This window comes from Lucilia sericata, unplaced genomic scaffold (genome assembly GCF_015586225.1).
Source record: "Lucilia sericata isolate MDLA Ls3-8-SP2 unplaced genomic scaffold, ASM1558622v1 Contig000754F_arrow, whole genome shotgun sequence".
Lineage (NCBI taxonomy): Eukaryota > Metazoa > Arthropoda > Insecta > Diptera > Calliphoridae > Lucilia > Lucilia sericata.
Genome location: NW_023994751.1, coordinates 93563 through 117500, shown reverse-complemented (window position 1 = coordinate 117500; position 23938 = coordinate 93563). Strand labels below are relative to the sequence as shown.

Genomic DNA, 23938 nt, shown 5'->3' with positions numbered 1-23938 from the left:
TTATTGTCTTATTCCTAGCTCTACATTGGACCAAATTCGGGTGCATAATTTGATTTCTTGTTAAAAACGTACTTTTTTTACAAATGAATAGTACTTTCACGAAAGCAGAATTTACAAGAATTTTAACATAATTTTTCCCGATTGAATGAGGACATACATACATATATGAGGAAACTTTTAGGTACTTTTTTGTTCTATAACTAGTACTTTTACTTAAGCCCCCTTCACACGAGCATTCAAGTAATATGATCTGTCAAAATTTTGTGTAGAAGAGAAACAACTGTTTTCATCTTACTTTGTTATTGTTTTATATCAATCGTGTAAACACAAATTATACGACTTTTATTCTCTTTTTTGACATACGGATGGAATTTCATTTTACTTTTTCATTAGACTTCTCGTACGTAAATTGTGATCGTCTGAAGGGCTCTTTATTGATACTTTTTGGTTCTTTAAATACTACTTTTTAAACTGTAATACTTCAAACATTTTAAACCACTTTTATTAAAAAGCTGTAAGACCTGCTGATCGCTAAAGATCATACAAATATTTAAAAAATTCAGTAGGTTTCTATATATGGCAATATTTACTACCATTTTGCAATCAAATCCCCTTATAGACATAAATAAACTAAATATTGACTGTGGCATTAATGCATTAAAAAAATATTATTTAAGGCTTTTCAAAAACCAAAAAAAAAAAAAAACTATTCATAAATATGATGAACCTCATGACGACGATGATGATAATGATGATCAAGTTCTATCAATGTCTAAGTGTCTGACATTAAAATCAACAGACGGAACCAAACAAAAAAATTATAAAAAAACACAAAAGACTAGAATCAAATTTATGAAACAATGTCTAAGTTAAATAAACAGCAACAAATGTTTTTGCACATCATATTCAATGAAAAAAAAATTAAAAGCAAAAAAATATTGAATATTGTTTGGTAAATAAAGTTGCCAACAACAACAAAAAAATATAGAAAAATGGCAAATGTTGTTAAAAACGTTGAACTTGTACGTTCACATTTAGAAGGAAAATATGTATAATTGTGGTAATAAATTAATGGATAAAACTATTAATAAGAATTTCAACAGAATTCTTACTTATAAAAGATACAATAACAATTTATTCATTGAGAAATTTTATTGAAAATAAGTAATAAATACAAGCACAAAATAAAATAATTAAAGAGGATTGATTTTCAAATTTATAACAAAAAACTAAAGTTCTATTTTTTATTTCATTAACTTGATTAATACAACATAATGACCAAAAAGTACTTTTTGAAATTGTGTTAAAATGAAATGCTTTATTACTCATACGCACTGGAGACCTCCATTAGACATTAAAGCTAATTGTCTGTTTTTCTAACAAAATATACTAATATTTTGCAAGATTTTATTAAGTCACTTTAAACAAAAAATAATATTATTAACTAAATCAGTATTTAGTAAACAACAATAACAACAACAAAAAGCATAGGCTCATTATTTACACTTCATTAATCATTGACAACTTACAAGACGGCGCTAAAAAATTAACACCATTACATTTAAAACAACAACAAAAATAAACTTTACAATTGTTACAACAACTGCAATCACAAAACCCTTTTGCTGAAACGAAACAACAGTCCGCATTTATTAAAAATTTACACTTCAAAACGATACGAATGATCAACCCAAAAAATATTGATGAAAAATAACTATTAACATCATTATGAACTGCGTCATTATGAGCAGTTCATGATGATTCCATTAAAATGGCATATAATGAAGACTTAATTATAAATTTTATTTCAAATCGAAACAGACAATTTTGTTAGCAAATCGAATAAAAGTGTAGCAATTAACTAGTATCATTCCAAGTACCAATACTTTTTAGTTTCGCATTGGTTTCGGAAGCTAAAAATTTCAATAAATATGTATGTATGTATGTGAATTCAAATTTTCGACCTATTTTGAAATCATATATTCTGAAACTACATTAAAAATAATTATAAAATTATTCGGTTACTGCTCTCTTAGAGTTCAATGCGGTATTAGAGTTAACCTTATCACCTGAAATCTCTGTCGGTAAATATATTAACCTGTGTTGGTCCGATGTTCATTCTAGTCCAGTTCACATATTCTGTCTTTCTGGATGCCAGTTCATGTTGTCCCTCAGTCTTTCAACGTTTCAGACTGTGTATAGTGTCGTTCGGTTCTAAGTGTCACCTTATATATGACTTCTACTTATACAGTGCATTTTGTTGGAACTAGGAATATTGAGTAGTGTTTGTGGACATTCGATTCAAACCTAACCACATTGCAAGTAACAGGAAAGACTTCTGGGGGAAGTTGGTACCACATACAGACAGTAGGACTAAAGAGCAACTGTTACCGATAAGAACCTTTGCCCTCTACTGTACCCGGTCAAGTTGCCCCATAATAGACAATTTGAGCAAGCATAACACACAAAACACTATGGGTCTTATATTCCATTTTAGATGGGATATAAGATAAAACGGAGACACTTGAATGCACCTTTCGACACTTGAAATATATGTTTAGTCCAGCAAACGTCATACGGTATTCTCATGCCTTGAACAACAAAAGCTTCACACTCCTTAATATTTACACCATCCATACATATGGATGAAGCAACATGATCTGTCGTGCGTTAAAACACAATATTGAGTCTTATGTGCATTGCATTAGACTCTATTTGCACGACTCCATTCAAAGATTGCCACTAGATCTTGATTAAGTGAATCATTCATGTTTTGCCTCATTGCTCTAATCTCCAAAGCACTTGGCCTATTATTAAAAGAATAAGAGTGTCAAATGTTAAAGTTTGAAGGTCATTTAGAAAGATACCCTTGTTTATGGTCCCACTTATTCATAGGTAGATGAAGTCAATTTAGTGTTTTTTTGTCCAAATAAGTCCACCAGATGATTGAAGTATAATTAGATAGAATTAGTCTAATCACGATTTTAGGGCTTACGCCCATTTTGTGTCTATGATTCTCACTGATGTGTCTTCTTGATTCAATCCTCAATGAGGTATCTCCATTTCAATTTTTGATCAAGAATTGCTCCTAAGTAAATAAATCTATCTCCAGTATCTTCTTGCCCAGGAAACATTGTTTAATTAACTCAGGAATTTTCGTATTTCTTGTGAAAAGACAGATTTAAGTATTCGCCGGTTGAGACCAACTTAAGGCCGTGATTAGGGCTTCTTGAGGTCTTCTACACATATAGTTTGGCTACCCTGTGGTCTACCGCGTAAAGTTTAATTGGCAGTCAAAGACATAGGTCTTGTAGATGTCGTGTTTATTTTTCGAGTCTATAATACTAGATTTAATCAGAAAACGACATTATTTCGGTCTAAACCAATGGTAATCATGTGCAGTGTAATAAAACGTTTTGTCTGTCTGAGCCCTGGTAACATTTAGCTTTGGTGTACGTCATCCATGGCCTATTGCTAGGCAGTCTGCCCATTCATTGCCAGAGTGACCCTCATGGCCAGGTACCCAACACAAAGCCAGTTTATTGTATCTACCTAACTACACTTTAAAATTAGTAGACATTGTTCCAAACACCCGAAATATAACCCGACAAAGAAAGAAATTTGTATAGTACATTCATCACATATCCCTTTCAGATGATACATTCATAGAGTAAAACATACAACACAATAGTATCTCAATATTTAGTCTGTAGGTTGCAGGGGAGTCACTGTGACCAGGTAAAATCATCTGAAACTTATCCCGATATATTAATAACAAAATGCCTCAATCTGCCACCTCTCGAATAACTGGAACAACACAAAGTCCGAAAAATATCCATCAATATCGACCTACCTGATGCTGGTTCGTATTACTTAGTGTCGTGACTCCCATCTGACGTTACCTAGAACAGTTAGGTAATCTAGTTTAAAAATACATTTTTAGTGCTATTGGATTCTTTAGTGAAGTGAACCGGAAATAATAGAGGTTAGGGTTATATAGTCGAGAACTGACTAATAAGTTTAAACTTAGACTAAATAGCTATCGCACTTAACAGAGAGTATGTCACCGCTTAAAGTCGCAACAGCTGTCCTTAATATAAAGCTAGGGTTTAAAATTTATATAATCGGGTAACATATTGATACAAAGCCCATAATTTTTGGCTTAATACTGCTGTAGTGCTATTAGCCAACTAACTTCAGAGAGTTATTTTACGGTTACTTTTTGTAAGGTTTGTCTTTTAGGAGAGATTAATTTGTGGCCTGCATTTGCTTTATTACCGCACGCAATATACACACAGACATTTTCTAATTAAAAGGAAAACAAATAGTATGCCGGAGGGGAATAATCAAAGAAAACAGTGTGTTAATGGTTGTGGTTGAATTGCTGTTTAATTTATTTTACCACACACCCACACACTAACATCATAATGACGATCGATGATAATGTGACTGAGGTTTTCAAAACTTTTATATGTGCATCCCCCCCCCTAAATTTTATTTAATTTTCAAATAAAAGAAACCCGTTATTTGTAGGTCTAATGAAAGACTTTAATTTTCTTTTATGGTCATTATTATTTTTATGGTGTTAAACGAGTCTTATGGAGTTGAAATGTTAAATTGAATAAAAGGGTAGAGAAAAAAATTCAACACTTGATGTTTAGAAAAAAATAAATAACTTAAAAGTCAATTAATGAAAATTACTATTATGGTTTGTAATAAAAATGCACTTTGTTAAGAGGGATTAAATTAAATAATACACAGGAAAAAAATGTTCAATCAAATTTTGAAGCAAACTTATTGTTATGAAGATTCATATGAATGAAAAGAAAATTACAAAAAAGTACCAACTGTTTGTTAAGCTTAACTTTTTTTTAGTAATGTTGGAATTTTGAAAAGGCCATTTAGTAAAGAAAATTAGTAAACAAAAAGCTTGTTTAACTTTTTAAATGCAACTATTTTTATATTTTTTTTTATACGTTTGTTAATTTTTCATTTATTATACTTTTTGTAAAACAATTATTATTTTTGTTTCTTTTAAATTGCATGTAGTAAATGTTCTACTCCACTTAATTTGAACACATCTAATCATAGATGGCATCTAATACCTTAAGGGCTTTTATTGCCATACCACACTTACTACTCAACTGACAGCAAATTTACTTTACTACATAACCTGCAATAAAATTGTTGCATATTTATGAATATACAAATAATAATGAACAGCAATAGTAAACAACAACAAAAATTCAAATATTAACATATTTTTATAGAGCAAAACATAACATGCCAAGCACTATGGGTCTTGAGGCAATAAAAATGATGTTCTCTTACTAATACTAAAACATAGAGTAAATAGAAAGTTGTAGTCTTTAAGTCATATTTAGACGATGGTTAGCTAAAGGATTTATCTCAACAGATTTCTAAAACTTAATCCTAAACCAACAAAAAACCCCAACAATTATATTTACATATAACATCCCATAGTGCTGCATTTCAAAAACCTATAGACATAATTTTCCAACTATGCATTTCACATACTAAATGCACACACACTATATGTAGAAGAAGAGGGGAGGGTGATTTTAGTCTTTTACATAAAATATTGTTAATGTTGAAGGCAATAAACATATAATTATTTACTTCACTACATGAGTATATAAAGTTGCAACAAAAAGGTGTTGAGGTATGAAATCAAAAACAAAAAGTATAGAGTTAAATTGAAAATTAAGTTTATTTTTTGTACAAGAAATTTTCAAATTACATAGAAAATTATTACAAAAACACTATAATTGAAAAAGAAACAGAAAAGAATTTCAATTCATTTTAGATTAGAAGTAAATTTAAGAAATGATAAGTCTATTGGAGACCTTATGGAGACCAATAGGCTCTTCAAACGACTCTATAGAAAACTCAAACTTCAAACTGCCAAAACTACAGCCGACTGTATATAGTGTCTATAGTGAACTCTATGTCTATGCTAGACTCTATAGTCGACCTATATTCGACTCTATATGGTCGACTCTATAATCGACTTTATAGTCGACTTTATAGTTGACTCTATAGTCGACATTATTGTCGACCTTGTAGTCGACTTTATAGACGACTATAGTCACAAATAGTCGACTTTATAGTCGACTCTATATCGACTCCATGCCAAATGTATATACGACTCTATACGGATTATTCGATATTTTTTCGACTCTATGTCGACATTATAGTCGACCCTGTAGTCGATTTTCTTTTATAGTAGACTTTACTGATTTTTTATTGACTCTATAGTCGACTCTATAGTCGACTCTATGGTCGACTCTATGGTCGACTTTATGCTCGACTCTATGCTCGACTCTATGCTCGACTCTATGCTCGACTCTATAGTCGCCTCTATAGACGACTCTATAGTTGCCTCAATAGTAACATCTATAGTCGACTCTATATTCGACTCTATAGTGGACTTTATAGACAACTTTATAGTCGATTCTATATCTACTTTATAGTGGACTCTATAGTCGACTTTATAGTCAACTTTATAATCTACTCTATTACTTTATAGAAACTTTATAGACAACTTTATAGTCGACCCTTTAGTCGACTCTATATCGACTTTATAGTGAACAATATGATTTTATGTCGACTCTATAGTCGACAATATGTCGACTCTATGTCTACTTTATAAACGACTTTAGAGCCGACTATATGTCGACTCTATAGAAGACTCTATGTCGTCATAGAGTCTACTATAAAGTCGACAATAGAGGTAATAAAGAGAGTCGACTATAAAGACTCTATGATGCTCTCTTTATTAACTCTATTGTCGACTCAATAGTAGACTCTATGTCGACTTTATAGGCGACTTTATAGTCGATTTCATAATCGATTCAATATCGACTCCATATCGATTTAATAGTCAATTTTATAGACGAATCTATATTCGACACGGAGTGGCCGATATTTTCTCTACCCCGTAGTCACCTTTATATTGACTTTATAGGCGACTTTACTGACTCTTTATTGACTCTATGGTCGACTTTTTAGTCAACTATATATATATATATAATCGACTATAAAGTTGTTATAGAATCGACTATAAAGTCGACTATAGAGTCCACTATAAAGTAGATATAGAATCTACTATAAAGTCGACTATAAAGTTGTCTATAAAGACCACTAGAGAGTCGAACATAGAGTCTATTATAAAGTAGACATAGAGACCCCATATAGGCGACTTAATAACAACTCTATATCATGCTCTTTTTATTGGCTCTATGCTCTACCCTATATCGACTATATGACGGCTCTATAGTACACTCTATAGTTGTTTCTTTCTCGACTCTAAAGTCTAGTCTCTAGTCTCTAAAGTCGACTATAGAGTCCACTATAAAGTAGATATAGAATCGACTATAAAGTCGACTAAAAAGTTGTCTATAAAGTCCAATATAGAGTCGACTATAAAGTAGACATAGAGACCCCATATAGGCGACTTAATAACGACTCTATATCATGCTCTTTTTATTGACTCTATGCTCTACCCTATATCGACTATATGACGGTTCTATAGTCCACTCTACAGTTGTTTCTTTCTCGACTCTAAAGTCTATTCAATGTCGACTTTATAGTCGAATCAATGCAACTCTATATCTATAGTCGAATTAAAAATGAAACAGATATCGCAAACATGTTTCCCTCCAATTTCTATATAAATCGCAAACATAATTTCTCTAATTTTACATCTCAAAAACCTTTTAAATCCAATATTCGCCTTGATCTTTATTCTTAAATATCAATTATTGCAAAATTAATTACCCAATATTTTGTATACTAATCTATAAGTCATTAATCTTAAACCAAATTTTTAAACCGATACCAATTATTTAAATACCTGACTTAATAGATGCTTAAACAAACAAACCAAATAAATGAAGTAATTTAAAAAACGATTTTTATGTTTCAATAACAACAACACTAATTTAATTATATATTTTTTTTTAAGACAAAAAAAAACATTTTTTTGAAAAAAGTAATAGTAAATAGTATTAAATTTTGTGTTTTTAGCAATGACATTGTTTCATTATGTGGCTGAAGATACAGTTAATTACCCCATCAGTTACCAATTGATCTTCATCTTTTGGTATGAACGAACCAAAAAAAAAAAAACAATAAACTTTTTTGCAAACTACAAAAATTAAATAAAAATAATATTAAATAAAAAAATTAGAAGAGCAAAAACACAACAAATGAATAGAATTAAGATTTTGACATTTTTCGTATTGAGTCACCTTGTAATGAGACAAAACATACACACATACAAACACACACACACAATAAGTAATCATCCAGTCACCCTGCCAGCCAGCCACTCATCTTTGTGGTGCATTTTCTGGCAGCCAAAAGAAGAGTTTCAATTTAGAAGAAGAAAAAAATCAAAAGACTTAAACAACGAACTTGATATGTTCACATTTTAATTCTATTTTTTATATTTTTGCTGTTGTTGTTTTTTATTTTTTGCATTACAACAAATTATATCATACATTTGAATGCAACCATTCCACATACACACACTAAACGTCTGTGTGTGTAAATAACAAATTATTATTAGAAAATGTTACTAATGTCTGTTTTAATAATAATGATGATGATAATAATGATGATTGTTTTAAAATCACAACAATAAACAGCGTAAACAAATAAATTAATAATGACTGTAATGAACATGATGATGAATAGAATAACAATTATGTCTTTCAATAGTCATCATAATGACGTTTACATTTGTATGACTATGATGATTTAATAATGATGATGATGATGACGATCTGTTTTAATTTCTGACTAAAATGCCGGCTTTTATATACAAACCAAAATCACTTAAAAACAACAACTTTTAAAACAAGTTATTTAGTTTTTTTTTTTTTTTTTTGTTTAAATGTTTTTTGTTATTAGTTCTAGTTGTTGTTGTTATGTTATTATTAGTCTATTTGTTTAAATGTTTTCCTCATATTTTGTCAATTAGTTATACTACTTAGACTTCTGTATCAATATTAAATATTTTTTTTTACAAATCAACATTTTGTTAAAAAATGCAAAATTTTATTGTTATTAATAAGTGTTTAAAAAACAACATACTAAAAAATTTTGTTAAAATGATTAATGTTCTTTTATTGAAAATATTTATAACATTTAAAATGTTTTTGTTCTTGTTCTTCTATTTATTAGAAACTAATAGGGTTTTTAAGATGTGAATTCCGGGGTTTTCTTTATTTTTTTTAATAAATAAATTTCCGTACTTTCAAATGTGTTTCAATTAGAAAACACTAGCTGTTGACTTTGATATAGTCAACAGTCTAGAATATGGTCTAGTCTATAGTAAAGTATATAGTATAGTCTATAGTCTAGTCCATAGTCTAGTCTATAGTCTAGTCTAATACAGTCTAGTCTTTTTTTCTAAAGTCTAGTAAAGTCTATCTAGTCTAGTCTAGTCTATAGTCTAGTCTATAGTCTAGTCTATAGTCTAGTCTATAGTCTAGTCTATAGTCTAGTCTATAGTCTAGTCTATAGTCTAGTCTATAGTCTAGTCTATAGTCTAGTCTATAGTCTAGTCTATAGTCTAGTCTATAGTCTAGTCTATAGTCTAGTCTATAGTCCTAGTCTATAGTCTAGTCTATAGTCTAGTCTATAGTCTAGTCTATAGTCTAGTCTATAGTCTAGTCTATAGTCTAGTCTATAGTCTAGTCTATAGTCTAGTCTATAGATAGTCTAGTCTATAGTCTAGTCTATAGTCTAGTCTATAGATAGTCTAGTCTAAGTCTAGTCTATAGTCTAGTCTAGATAGTCTAGTCTATAGTCTAGTCTATAGTCTAGTCTATAGTCTAGTCTATAGTCTAGTCTATAGTCTAGTCTATAGTCTAGTCTATAGTCTAGTCTATAGTCTACTCTATAGTCTAGTCTATAGTCTAGTCTATAGTCTAGTCTAGTCTAGTCTATAGTCTAGTCTATAGTCTAGTCTATAGTCTAGTCTATAGTCTAGTCTATAGTCTAGTCTATAGTCTAGTCTATAGTCTAGTCTATAGACTAGTCTATAGTCTAGTCTATAGTCTAGTCTATAGTCTAGTCTATAGTCTAGTCCATAGTCTAGTCTATTCTAGTCTATAGTCTAGTCTATAGTCTAGTCTATAGTCTAGTCTATAGTCTAGTATAGTCTAGTCTATAGTCTAGTCTATAGTCTAGTCTATAGTCTAGTCTATAGTCTAGTCTACGTCTAGTCTATCGTCTAGTCTATAGTCTAGTCTATAGTCTAGTCTAGTCTAGTATATAGTCGTCTATAGTCTAGCTATAGTCTAGTCTATCTAGTCTATAGTCTAGTCTATAGTCTAGTCTCTAGTCTAGTCTATAGCCTAGTCTATAGTCTAGTCTACAGTTAGTCCATAGTCTAGTCTATAGTCTAGTCTATAGTCTAGTCTATAGTCTAGTCTATAGTCTAGTCTATAGTCTAGTCTATAGTCTAGTCTATGGTCTAGTATAGTCTAGTCTATAGCTAGTCTATAGTCTAGTCTATAGTCTAGTCTATAGTAGTCTATAGTCTAGTCTATAGTCTAGTCTATAGTCTAGTCTATAGTCTAGTCTATAGTCTAGTCTATAGTCTAGTCTATAGTCGAGTCTTAGTCTAGTCTATAGTCTAGTCTATAGTCTAGTCTATCGTCTAGTCTATAGTCTGGTCTATAGTCTAGTCTATAGTCTAGTCTATAGTCTAGTCTAGATAGTCTAGTCCTATAGTCTAGTCTATGTCTAGTCTATAGTCTAGTCTATAGTCTAGTCTATAGTCTAGTCTATAGTCTAGTCTAGTCCTAGTCTATAGTCTAGTCGATAGTCTAGTCTATAGTCTAGTCATAGTCTAGTCTATAGCTAGTCTATAGTCTAGTCTATAGCCTAGTCTATAGTCCTAGTCTATAGTCTAGTCTATAGTCTAGTCCTATAGTCTAGTCTATAGATTCTAGTCTATATCTAGTCTATAGTCTAGTCTATAGTCTAGTCTATAGTCTAGTCTATAGTCTAGTCTATAGTCTAGTCTATAGTCTAGTCTATAGTCTAGTCTATAGTCCTAGTCTATAGTCTATCTAGGTCTAGTCTAGAGTCTAGTCTATAGTCTAGTCTATAGTCTATCTATAGTCTAGTCTATAGTCTAGTCTAAGTCTAGTCTATAGTCTAGTCTATAGTCTAGTCTATAGTCTAGTCTATAGTCTAGTCTATAGTCTAGTCTATAGTCTAGTCTATAGTCTAGTCTATAGTCTAGTCTATAGTCTAGTCCTATAGTCTAGTCTATAGTCTAGTCTATAGTCTAGTCTATAGTCTAGTCTATAGTCTAGTCTATAGTCTAGTCTATAGTCTAGTCTATTAGTCTAGTCTATAGTCTATATAGTCTAGTCTAGTATAGTCTAGTCTATAGTCTAGTCTATAGATAGTCTAGTCTATAGTCTAGTCTATAGATAGTCTAGTCTATAGTCTAGTCTATAGTCTAGTTATAGTCTAGTCTATAGTCTAGTCTATAGTCTAGTCTATAGTCTAGTCTATAGTCTAGTCATAGTCTAGTCTATAGTCTAGTCTATAGTCTAGTCTATAGTCTAGTCTATAGTCTAGTCTATAGTCTAGTCTATAGTCTAGTCTATAGTCTAGTCTCTAGTATAGCTAGTCTAGTCTATAGTCTAGTCTATAGTCTAGTCTATAGTCTAGTCTAGTCTAGTCTATAGTCTAGTCTATAGTCTAGTCTATAGTCTAGTCTATAGTCTAGTCTATAGTCTAGTCTATAGTCTAGTATATAGTCTAGTCTATAGTCTAGTCTAGTTAGTCTAAGTCTATTAGTCCTAGTCTATAGTCTAGTCTATAGTCTAGTCTATAGTCTAGTCTATAGTCTAGTCTATAGTCTAGTCTATAGTCTAGTCTATAGTCTAGTCTATAGTCTAGTCTATAGTCTAGGCTATAGTCCTAGTCTATAGTCTAGTCTATAGTCTAGTCTATAGTCCTAGTATAGTCTAGTCTTAGTCTAGTCTATAGTCTATCTAGAGTCTAGTCTATAGTCTAGTCTATAGTCTAGTCTATAGTCTAGTCTATAGTCTAGTCTATAGTCTAGTCTATAGTCCCTAGTCTATATCTAGTCTATATCTGTCTATAGTCTAGTCTATAGTCTAGTCTATAGTCCTAGTCTATAGTCTAGTCTATAGTCTAGTCTATAGTCTAGTCTATAGTCTAGTGCTATAGTCTAGTCTATAGTCTAGTCTATAGTCTAGTCTATAGTCTAGTCTATAGTCTAGTCTATAGTCTAGTCTATAGTCTAGTCTATAGTCTAGTCTATAGTCTAGTCTATAGTCTAGTCTATAGTCTCGTCTATAGTCCTAGTCTATATCTAGTCTATAATCTAGTCTAGTCTATAGTCTAGTCTATAGTCTATAGTCTATAGTCTAGTCTATAGTCAGGTCTATAGTCTAGTCTATAGTGTAGTCTATAGTCTAGTCTATGTCTAGTCTATGTCTAGTCTATAGTCTGTATTAGTCTAGTCTATAATTTAGTCTATATATAAAGTAATACTCTTGTGTGAAGTCTAGTCTATATTCTAGTCCATAGTCTGGTGTGTAGTCTAATCTAAAGTCTAGTCTATACTCTAGTCTAGTCTGTAGTCTTATCTATAGTCTTGTCCCGATTGTTTACCGAGCTATCTAAAAATAAAAAAACCCTATAAACAGCTTACACTTAATCGTTTTAGGCCGTAACTAATCTTTTGCTCATTATTTGTATTTCAGCTAATTGTTTGTTTTTTTAAATATCTGTCTAGTTTAAAAACAAGTTATTATATTTAAAAAATCTAAAAATTCATAAATTCACACATGTTACAAACATACATATTCTTAGCTACATAAACACACATAAAATCATTAGAGAAAAAACATTTATTTTTAACAATCCAGTTTATAGATATTTTTCATAAATTTTTAAAATTATTATCTAAGAGGATCTTTTTGAAATTATGTTTTTTTTAAAAATAGCAATGATTGTCTTTAAAGTTCTGGTTGAACCTGCTGTTTGGTTTTTTCTTTTATTAAATGCGATAAATTTTTAACATTTTAATGTTTATTTATTATGATTCTGTTTATAAACGTTTGTCACTTGTTACTATTAATATTTATATTGTTGATAAGATTGTGAAGTATTGGCGGTGAGCAAGAGTAATTTCTTGATAGTATAAATCCCTGTTTAAAACATCTTCGCTTATTCCAAAAAACTGGAGTTCTCATTACTGATTGAATGAGAATTAATTTATGGGAAAGGATTTGATACTTCTTTTTTGTTTTAGAAATTGTATTTATAGAATTTTCTTTGAATATTGAACTTATCTAGAAGAATTTATAAGGGGGAACCAAAAATTACTTTCTGAAGATTCTATAATATTGAGAAAAATGAATCTGCCCTAAAGTCCTAAATCTGTAAAAGGGAACATTTTTGTACTTTTTTCGCTCTTCATATGGTACTTATTATTCACCGACATTCCGTCTCAGAATTTCTCCATCATAAAGTCGTTGAAGTTGATGGATGGACAGACATTGTTAAATCGAGTCAGAAAGTGGTTTTGAGTCGATTGAAACATTTTCAAGTAGGTGAGGATCCTGTATTTTTGTTCGTTATAAACAATATTTTGAAAGCATAACACCCTCCTCACTATAGTAGTTTGAAGTATAAATTCCACGAATAAACCGAAACCCGTTAGTTCTCAAGATTTAGGTGAAGATATCTCAAAGAATAAAGAAGATATGTCAGATATTAAGCCTTTATTTTAAAACTGAAAGAATGAAATTTCAAATGGCGTACAACATTTTATAAATTAAATTGTCTTGGCGCTGTTATAAGGTCTCGAAAAGAGCCAATTTGTCGTTTTTCAGGACACGATATCTCAAATCCTTGATGTGATGCAATAAGTATGAGGTCATATTCGGATTCAGAACGGATCTCAGGTTTTAGACTTTTTTTTGTCGGTCGGTGTAATTTATAAACAGTTTAAAAAAATAGTGTTAATTTTATTATTATTTTTTAAACAAAAAAAACTTAAACAAGATTTACAACAAAAGCCTAAAAATGTTATTAACATATTTATAAAAAAAATCTAGTATATAATTAACATAAATTACAATATATGACTTACTAATAAATATTTATAAACAAATTACCGCAATATAGCAAAAACAACAACAAAAAACAACTAAAATATACCAACAAACATAAATAATTAAACAGTTAGAAAAATATTATGTGTGATTAAATGATGTTTAACAAATTTATGTAATTTTTATTATTTTACTTAACAATTCTTGTTGTTTGAAATGAACAAAAAAACAACAACAATTTGCAAAATTTATGTTTTGTAAAAAAACAATAAAAAAGCACTTGATGCTTAAATAATCTTGGAATAATTAATTAGATTCATGTATGCCACCACAGCCTTAAATCAAGTAATATGTACACTGAGTCTCTCAAGTTAGTCAGTGGGGTGTCAAAATGTCAGCCAAAAACACAAGTCTTAGTATTTATAACAACTTGTTGTAATTGTTTGCTGGTTTCTTTTAATACTTTTTTTTTGTCATTTTATCGTAAATTTTTATACAGCATTTAGGTGTGTGTCACTGTGTTAATTTCATTAAATTTATTCCAAAAAAAAACCCCAATGAGGTTTTGGCAAATTATGTTTAAACTATTTTTACCAAAACTATTTTTAGTTTCCATTAAATGCACTAGTTTTTGTTGTGGTTTACTTTTGGTTTCTTTTGTTTAATTGTGGTTTGTTGTATTTTAATTATTTTAAATAAATTGTTGCCTTTCTTTCATGCGGTTAAAAGGGTGCCACAGTGGTAGCACAAAAAAAAAAGACAATACAGATTTTATCTGTTCATAATGATGATCATCATAACATCATTATCATCATCTTTTGCATTGTAATCATTATTGTGATTACCACACACACTTGTGCTGGGAATTAAACAAAGATGATTTTGTAATGAGAAACTTTTTTGTTTGTGGTATTTTGTGGGCAGGAGCTGGAAGAGGGGGTTGATCTTTTATTATTATAAAATTAAACATCAAAATAAATATAGTGATTGCTGTAATACATTAAAATTAAAACGAAAATTCTCACACTGGATAAAAGATAATGTTTTAGTATAATAGTTTAGGGTTTGTGGTGAATAAGATATTTTCATGCAAATTTTATGGTAATCTTTAATTTATATGATAATCAAGTTTTAATGATAATCATTTGGAAAATTTAAATTTCTTATAATAAACACTTAAATTTAAACAATACGTACTATAATGTGTTCGGATTACCTAAATATATAAAAAAGTCAAAGGTACTGACTAATTGATTATCGCACAGCCTAAACGGTTTAAACTAGAATCATGATATTTAGACAGTAGATGTAGTTTTTGGTAATGTAAATCAACTAAGAAGCGATTTTGGGAATTTCTAATATTTAGGGGAAACTACAGACTAGATTATAGACTAGACTATCGACTATAATATAGACTAGACTATATAGTAGACTAGACTATAGGCTAGACTATAGACTAAACTATAGACTAGACTATAGACTAGACTACAGACTAAACTATAGACTAGACTATAGGCTAGACTATAGAATAGACTATAGACTAGACTATAGACTAGACTAAAGACTAGACTATAGACTAGACTATAGACTAGACTATAGACTAGACTAAAGACTAGACTAAAGACTAGACTATAGACTAGACTATAGACTAGACTATAGACTAGACTATAGACTAGACTATAGACTAGACTATAGAATAGACTATAGACTGGACTATAGACTAGACTATAGACAGACTAAAGACTAGACTATAGACTAGACTATAGACTAGACTATAGACTAGACTATAGACTAGACTATAGACTAGACTATAGACTAGACTATAGACTAGACTATAGACTAGACTATAGGCTAGACTATAGACTAGACTATAGACTAGACTATAGACTAGATACTACCATAGACTAGACTATAGACTAGACTATAGACTAGACTATAGACTAGACTATAGACTAGACTATAGACTAGACTATAGACTAGACTATAGACTAGACTATAGACTAGACTATAGACTAGACTATAGACTAGACTATAGACTAGACTATAGACTAGACTATAGACTAGATAGACTAGACTAGACTATAGACTAGACTATAGACTAGACTATAGACTAGACTATAGACTAGACTATAGACTAGACTATAGACTAGACTATAGACTAGACTATAGACTAGACTATAGACTAGACTATAGACTAGACTATAGACTAGACTATAGACTAGACTATAGACTAGACTATAGACTAGACTATAGACTAGACTATAGACTAGACTATAGACTAGACTATAGACTAGACTATGACTAGACTATAGACTAGACTATAGACTAGACTATAGACTAACTATAGACTAGACTATAGACTAGACTATAGACTAGACTATAGACTAGACTATAGACTAGACTATAGACTAGACTATAGACTAGACTATAGACTAGACTATAGACTAGACTATAGACTAGAGATATACTAGACTATAGACTAGACTATAGACTAGACTATAGACTAGACTATAGACTAGACTATAGACTAGACTATAGACTAGACCATAGACTAGACTATAGACTAGACTATAGACTAGACTATAGACTAGACTATAGACTAGACTATAGACTAGACTATAGACTAGACTATAGACTAGACTATAGACTAGACTATAGACTAGACTATAGACTAGACTATAGACTAGACTATAGACTAGACTATAGACTAGACTATAGACTAGACTATAGACTAGACTATAGACTAGACTATAGACTAGACTATAGACTAGACTATAGACTAGACTATAGACTAGACTATAGACTAGACTATAGACTAGACTATAGACTAGACTGTAGACTAGACTATAGACTAGACTATAGACTAGACTATAGACTAGACTATAGACTAGACTATAGACTAGACTATAGACTAGACTATAGACTAGACTATAGACTAGACTATAGACTAGACTATAGACTAGACTATAGACTAGACTATAGACTAGACTATAGACTAGACTATAGACTAGACTATAGACTAGACTATAGACTAGACTATAGACTAGACTATAGACTAGACTATAGACTAGACTATAGACTAGACTATAGACTAGACTATAGACTAGACTATAGACTAGACTATAGACTAGACTATAGACTAGACTATAGACTAGACTATAGACTGGACTATAGACTAGACTATAGACTAGACTATAGACTAGACTATAGACTAGACTATAGACTAGACTATAGACTAGACTATAGACTAGACTATAGACTAGACTATAGACTAGACTATAGACTAGACTATAGACTAGACTATAGACTAGACTATAGACTAGACTATAGACTAGACTATAGACTAGACTATAGACTAGACTATCTATAGACTAGACTATAGACTAGACTATCTATAGACTAGACTATAGACTAGACTATAGACTAGACTATAGACTAGACTAGACTATAGACTAGACTATAGACTAGACTATAGACTAGACTATAGACTAGACTAGACTATAGACTAGACTATAGACTAGACTATAGACTAGACTATAGACTAGACTATAGACTAGACTATAGACTAGACTATAGACTAGACTATAGACTAGACTATAGACTAGACTATAGACAAGACTATAGATAGACTATAGACTAGACTATAGACTAGACTATAGACTAGACTATAGACTAGACTATAGACTAGACTATAGACTAGACTATAGACTAGACTATAGACTAGACTATAGACTAGACTATAGACTAGACTATAGACTAGACTATAGACTAGACTATAGACTAGACTATAGACTAGACTATAGACTAGACTATAGACTAGACTATGAACTACACTGTAGACTAGACTATAGACTAGGCTATAGACTAGACTATAGACTAGACTATAGACTAGACTATAGACTAGACTATAGACTAGACTATAGACTAGACTATAGACTAGACTATAGACTAGACTATAGACTAGACTATAGACTAGACTATAGACTAGACTATAGACTAGACTATAGACTACACTATAGACTAGACTATAGACTAGACTATAGACTAGACTATAGACTAGACTAGACTAGACTATAGACTAGACTATAGACTAGACTATAGACTAGACTATAGACTAGACTATAGACTAGACTAGAGACTAGACTAGACTATAGACTAGACTATAGACTAGACTATAGACTAGACTATAGACTAGACTATAGACTAGACTATAGACTAAATTTTTTAAATTTTTAGAAAATTACAAAATTTTAATAATACAAATTTGACCGTCTAACATGAATCATAAAAACCCCTCTTAGGTATTAAAATCAACGCTCTAAGCCCTTTGTTGTTTAATTCATTCAATGAATTTGTAAAAGGAAAAAAACAGCAACAGCTGTAAACCACATTAAACATAATGACAATCACTCCATCAAAACAAAATGATAATTTAAAAATTTTTTATAAATTTGTATTATTTATTTAATTCATTCATTGTAATCAATGCAATCTTAAAGCGAATTAATCATTTTGATAGCTAATCATTCATTCATAGATTCATTCATTCATTTAGTCATTCACTCCTCAATATTCGATTTAGGAAATGAGATTTTGGATAAAATATTGGCACAATAAGCAATGACAGTCATGCCATCAACATTTGGAAAGCATTGACCTAAAAACTCCAACAACATGGGTTGTTTGGTTACAACAGCGGCATAATCATCATATGAAATGAGACCATCTTTGTCGACATCGAATTTGCGAAATAATAATTCAACCATGTCCTACATAAAGTTTCCGAAAAATAAAAGATCGTTTGATCATGAAAACAAATACCTACCGATCTCAGTTCATTAACCTCATCTTCATCGTCTCCGGTGAAAAATTTCTCTACCGCCAAGGTGACATTCTCGCGGGTCAATGAACCCGTGGCACCCACATTATAAATCTTTTAATAATTAATTTTAATTTGCTCAAGTTTAAGTAAAATTTTCTTTTAACTTACCTGATAAGTAAACTTCATTTTCTGTTCCAATTTATTGGACATAAATACCGAAAACAATTTCACCCAGGCTATAGGATCCACTTCCTTTTTCAAATCCGATGTTATTAACATTAATATGCGTTCGATAATTTGCAAATCGTAAACTTTAAAAAGCACCAAAAATAAATTATTAAATTGTTTTTTGGTCATCGATTTGGCCTTGGGTCCATTGGCCAAGACAAACTTGTGATAGACCAAGAGTATACTTTGCACTTCCATTTCGGTGAATTGTGTTTGCTTTGACATTTGTTTGATCAAATCATGGTAAATGTTACTGAAACGCGTATTTTGCACATCATCTAATGTTGCATCAAGTTTATTCATTTTGGTTGCACCGTTGCACACACTCTCACACCTGATTGGTTGAATTGAATTTGTTAGTCTTCGCAAATATTTGAATTTTATTATTCCGTTTCTTTATATGTTTTTGCTTGTAATGACTTTTATTTATCTGATTTTTGCAATTTATTTGGCCAGAAGTAAAAGTAAAAGTTTGTTTATTTCTTGTAAAATTATTAATATTTATATAAATGTTCTGTAATATTTCTTTGTCTATTGTGATAAATGAAAGGTTTTTCAATTGTTTAAATATTCATATGTCCTTGTTCTGTGCTTTTTAACAGAGTGTCTCAAAGTCTTTTTAAAATTCTCATATAAATATACATTTCAGTCTTCAGGTCTTCCGAAAATTGTTAGTTTTATGTTTTTTAACTAATTAACTAATTGCTTATTTGTTTATATTGTTTCTAGAATCCAATATATAAATATTTCCATCATTTAAAACAACATTTTACTAATTTTAGCTAGAATTATTTTATTAGCATTTTAAACCATTAGATTAAATGTCAGATTTTACAACTTAATTATAGCTTGTTTATTGAAAAAAAAAACACTTGGTAATACTAAATGATTATTTATATAATAACACTAGCTATACCCAGTGTGCTTCGCTACCCTCATCGTAATGAAATAAAATAAATATTATTGTAAATGTATATATATCTGCAATATAAAAAAGTCCCCTATTTAAATTTATGTTTATATATTCAATATTTTAGAAAACTCAAAAAGTACCAATGAAGTACGAAAAAGTAACAAAAGACCTCTTTTATTTAATTTCATGTTCCTAAGTTCAATATTATAGAAAATTAAAAAAGTACCAGTTGAAGAACGAAAAATTACCAAAGGGTCCCCTTTTATAGATTCTCATTAACTCCGGGCTCCACATGGTTAATTTCATGTTATAAAAAACACAAAAAGTACCTTTTGAAGAACGAAAAATTACCAAAAAGTCCTCTTTTATATGTTCTCACTTACTCCGGGCTCTACGTACTTAATTTCATGTTTCTAGGTTCAATATTATAGAAAATTCAAAAAGTACCTTTTGAAGAACGAAAAAGTGCCGAAAAGTCCCCTTTTATAGGTTATCACTTAATCTTGGCTGTACTTGCTTAATTTCACGTTTCTAGGTTCAATATTATAGAAAATTCAAAAAGTACCTTTTGAAGAACGAAAAAGTACCCTCTTATAGATTCTCATTTACTCCAGGCTCTATATGCTTAATTTCATGCTTCTAGGATCAATATTATAGAAAATTCAAAAGTACCTTTTGAAGAACGAAAAAGTACCAAAAAGTCCCCTTTTATAGATTCTCATTTACTCCAGGCTCTACATGCTTAATTTCATGCTTCTAGGATCAATATTATAGAAAATTCAAAAAGTACCTTTTGAAGAACGAAAAAGTACCAAAAAGTCCCCTTTTATAGGTCCTCACTTAATTCGGGCTCTACATGTTTAATTTCATGTTTCTAGGTTCAATATTATAGAAAATTCAAAAAGTACCTTTTGAAGAACAAAAAAGTACCAAAAAGTCCCCTTTTATAGTTTCTCACTTAATCCAGGCTCTACATGCATACTTTCATGTTTCTATTTTCAATATTATAGAAAATTTATAAAGTACCTTTTGAAGAACGAAAAAGTACCAAAAAGTCCCCTTTTATAGATTCTCATTTACTACGGGCTCTAAATGCTTATTTTCATGTTTCTAGGTTCAATTTAATAGAAAACTCAAAAAGTACCAGTCGAAGGACGAAAAAGTACCAAAAAGTCCCCTTTTATAGATTCTCATTTACTAAGGGCTCTACATGCTTAATTTCATGTTTATAGGTTAAATTTTATAGAAAACTCAAAAAGTACCAGTCGAAAGACGAAAAAGTACCAAATAGTCCCCTTTTATAGATTCTCATTTAATAAGGGCTCTACATGCTTAATTTTATGTTTCTAGGTTAAATTTTATAGAAAACTCAAAAAGTACCAGTCGAAGGACGAAAAAGTACCAAAAAGTCCCCTTTTATAGATTCTCATTTACCAAGGGCTCTACTTGCTTAATTTAATGTTTCTAGGTTAAATTTTATAGAAAACTCAAAAAGTACCTTTTGAAGAACGAAAAAGTACCAAAAAGTCCCCTATTATAGATTCTCATTTACTCTGGGCTCTACATGCTTAAATTCATGTTTCTAGGTTAAATTTTATAGAAAACTCAAAAAGTACCAGTCGAAAGACGAAAAAGTTCCAAAAAGTCCCCTTTTATAGATTCTCATTTACTAAGGGCTCTACATGCTTAATTTCATTTTTCTAGGTTAAATTTTATAGAAAACTCAAAAAGTACCAGTCGAAGGACGAAAAAGTACCAAAAAGTCCCCTTTTATAGATTCTCATTTACTAAGGGCTCTACATGCTTAATTTCATGTTTCTAGGTTAAATTTTATAGAAAACTCAAAAAGTACCATTCGAAAGACGAAAAAGTACCAAATAGTCCCCTTTTATAGATTCTCATTTACTAAGGGCTCTACATGCTTAATTTCATGTTTCTAGGTTAAATTTTATAGAAAACTCAAAAAGTACCAGTCGAAGGACGAAAAAGTACCAAAAAGTCCCCTTTTATAGATTCTCATTTACTCCAGTCTCTACATGTTTAATTTCATGTTTCTAGGTTCAATATTATAGAAAATTCAAAAAGTACCTTTTGAAGAACGAAAAAGTACCAAAAAGTCCCATTTTATAGATTCTCATTTACTCCGAGCTCTACATGCTTAATTTCATGTTTCTAGCTTTAATTTTAAAGAAAACTCAAAAAAGTACCTGTGTAGAACGAAAAAGTAGCGAAAAGTCCCTTTATTATTAATTTCATGTTTCTATTTCAATATCATAGAAAACTCAAAAAGGACCAGTTGGAGAATGAAAAGTACCAAAAAATATCACTTGATACCGGGGTTCCAAATAACACCCCATTAGGATATTTAGTGTTTCTAAATTTAAAAATTTTATCTAAATTGGATCATTGTGGTTGAATAAAATCAAATTTCACGTTTTTACCCCTTTTGGTACTTTTTTCCTCCCCATTAACGAAATAAAAATTCTATTCCAAAAAGTTGCAACATCGTAGTGGGAGCCTGTTACTATGTATTCATATGTATAAGTTAATAAACCAAAAACAATGTTTTATGAAAAAAGTACCAAAAATAGGTACAATTTTAACCCCTTAAACGTCCGAATATCCAAAAAGTACTAAATTCATATTTTTATTTTTTCGTTAAGTTATGAAGGAGTCAAAAATATTTTTTGAATGTGCACTGGTTTAAAAGATACATGGGGTGCGAAAAAAGTACCAAAATACAGTTTTTACCCGTTTATTCCCTAAAGGGGCCGAATTTTAAAAAAGTACCAGACACCTGTCCGTTTATTTTTTAAATGAACGGCGATAAGCTTTAAGCTGTTTTTGTATCTTTTCTAGTTTAGGAGATATAAGGTTACCGAATTTACCCGTTTTTACCCTTTTTTACCCCCTAAACATTCGAATTTCCAAAAATCCCGTCTTAGTTGATCTATTTGGCGGGAGACCAACCTCCTGTCCAAATTTCAGCTCTTTAGCTACAACCGTTTAGGCTGTGCGATGATGAATCAGTCAGTGAATCAGTCAGTCAGTCAGTCAGTAACGTTAGAATTTTATATATATAGATAATTTAAAGAAACATTTTTACAAACGGCTTAAAGAATGTTTTAACTTGAACTCAGTTTAAGTATTTTGTTTCTAATCCAGTAAAAAATGCATCTGATCAAGTCCGACTTTGTGATATGCCACGCCAGCATTGGGAGAATTTAAAATCATTTTCGATTGGGTGGCTCTATATAAGGTAATGTTGCCATTATTCCCGTTTAAACCATGTCCCAAAAATCGCTGTAAAGCGATTAAAAAATGTCTGGAAATTCTGTAATTTACAAAATAAATGCAAAATTTCAATATATTTTATACTATAAAATTTAAAATGTTAAATCACGACTACAGACTAGGCTACTACAAGTAGTGCAGACTATAGATAAGACTTTATATTATACCATACAACCAGACAACATACACAAACAATAGACTAGACTATGGCCTCTTCAATAGACTAGACTATAGAGTAGACTACAGAGTTGATGATAGACTAATCTATAGACTAGACTAGACTAGACTAGACCAGACCAGACCAGACCAGACCAGACCAGACCAGACCAGACCAGACCAGACCAGACCAGACCAGACCAGACCAGACCAGACTAGACCAGACTAGACTAGACTAGACTAGACCAGACCAGACCAGACCAGACTAGACTAGACTAGACTAGACTAGACTAGACTAGACTAGACTAGACTAGACTATACTAGACAAGACTAGTCTAGACTAGACCAGACTATAGACTAGACTATAGACTAGACTAGACTAGA

General features: G+C 30.7%; 2 protein-coding genes across 3 annotated transcripts in view; one reads left to right on the top strand and one right to left on the bottom strand.

Annotated features, from left to right (window-relative positions):
- Nucleotides 1-23938, top strand: part of LOC119607822 — a 63998-nt gene that overhangs the window by 18779 nt on the left and 21281 nt on the right. The window lies entirely within an intron of this gene.
- On the bottom strand, nt 18648-19724 carry LOC119607823 (calcineurin subunit B type 1-like). The gene is made up of 3 exons (XM_037961929.1): nt 19132-19724; nt 18967-19074; nt 18648-18910 (listed from the first exon to the last, which is right to left on the bottom strand). The coding sequence occupies exons 1-3, from the start codon at nt 19492-19494 to the stop codon at nt 18701-18703; spliced, it is 681 nt and encodes a 226-aa protein (XP_037817857.1). The 5' UTR covers nt 19495-19724; the 3' UTR covers nt 18648-18700.

Coding starts and splice junctions, on each gene's coding strand:
- LOC119607823 (XM_037961929.1), bottom strand. CDS start 19,494: ATGAATAAACTTGATGCAACATTAGATGATGTGCAAAATACGCGTTTC. Junction 19,075..19,131: donor AAATGAAGTTTACTTATCAG/GTAAGTTAAAAG, acceptor AATTATTAAAAG/ATTTATAATGTGGGTGCCAC. Junction 18,911..18,966: donor AGGTTAATGAACTGAGATCG/GTAGGTATTTGT, acceptor AACTTTATGTAG/GACATGGTTGAATTATTATT.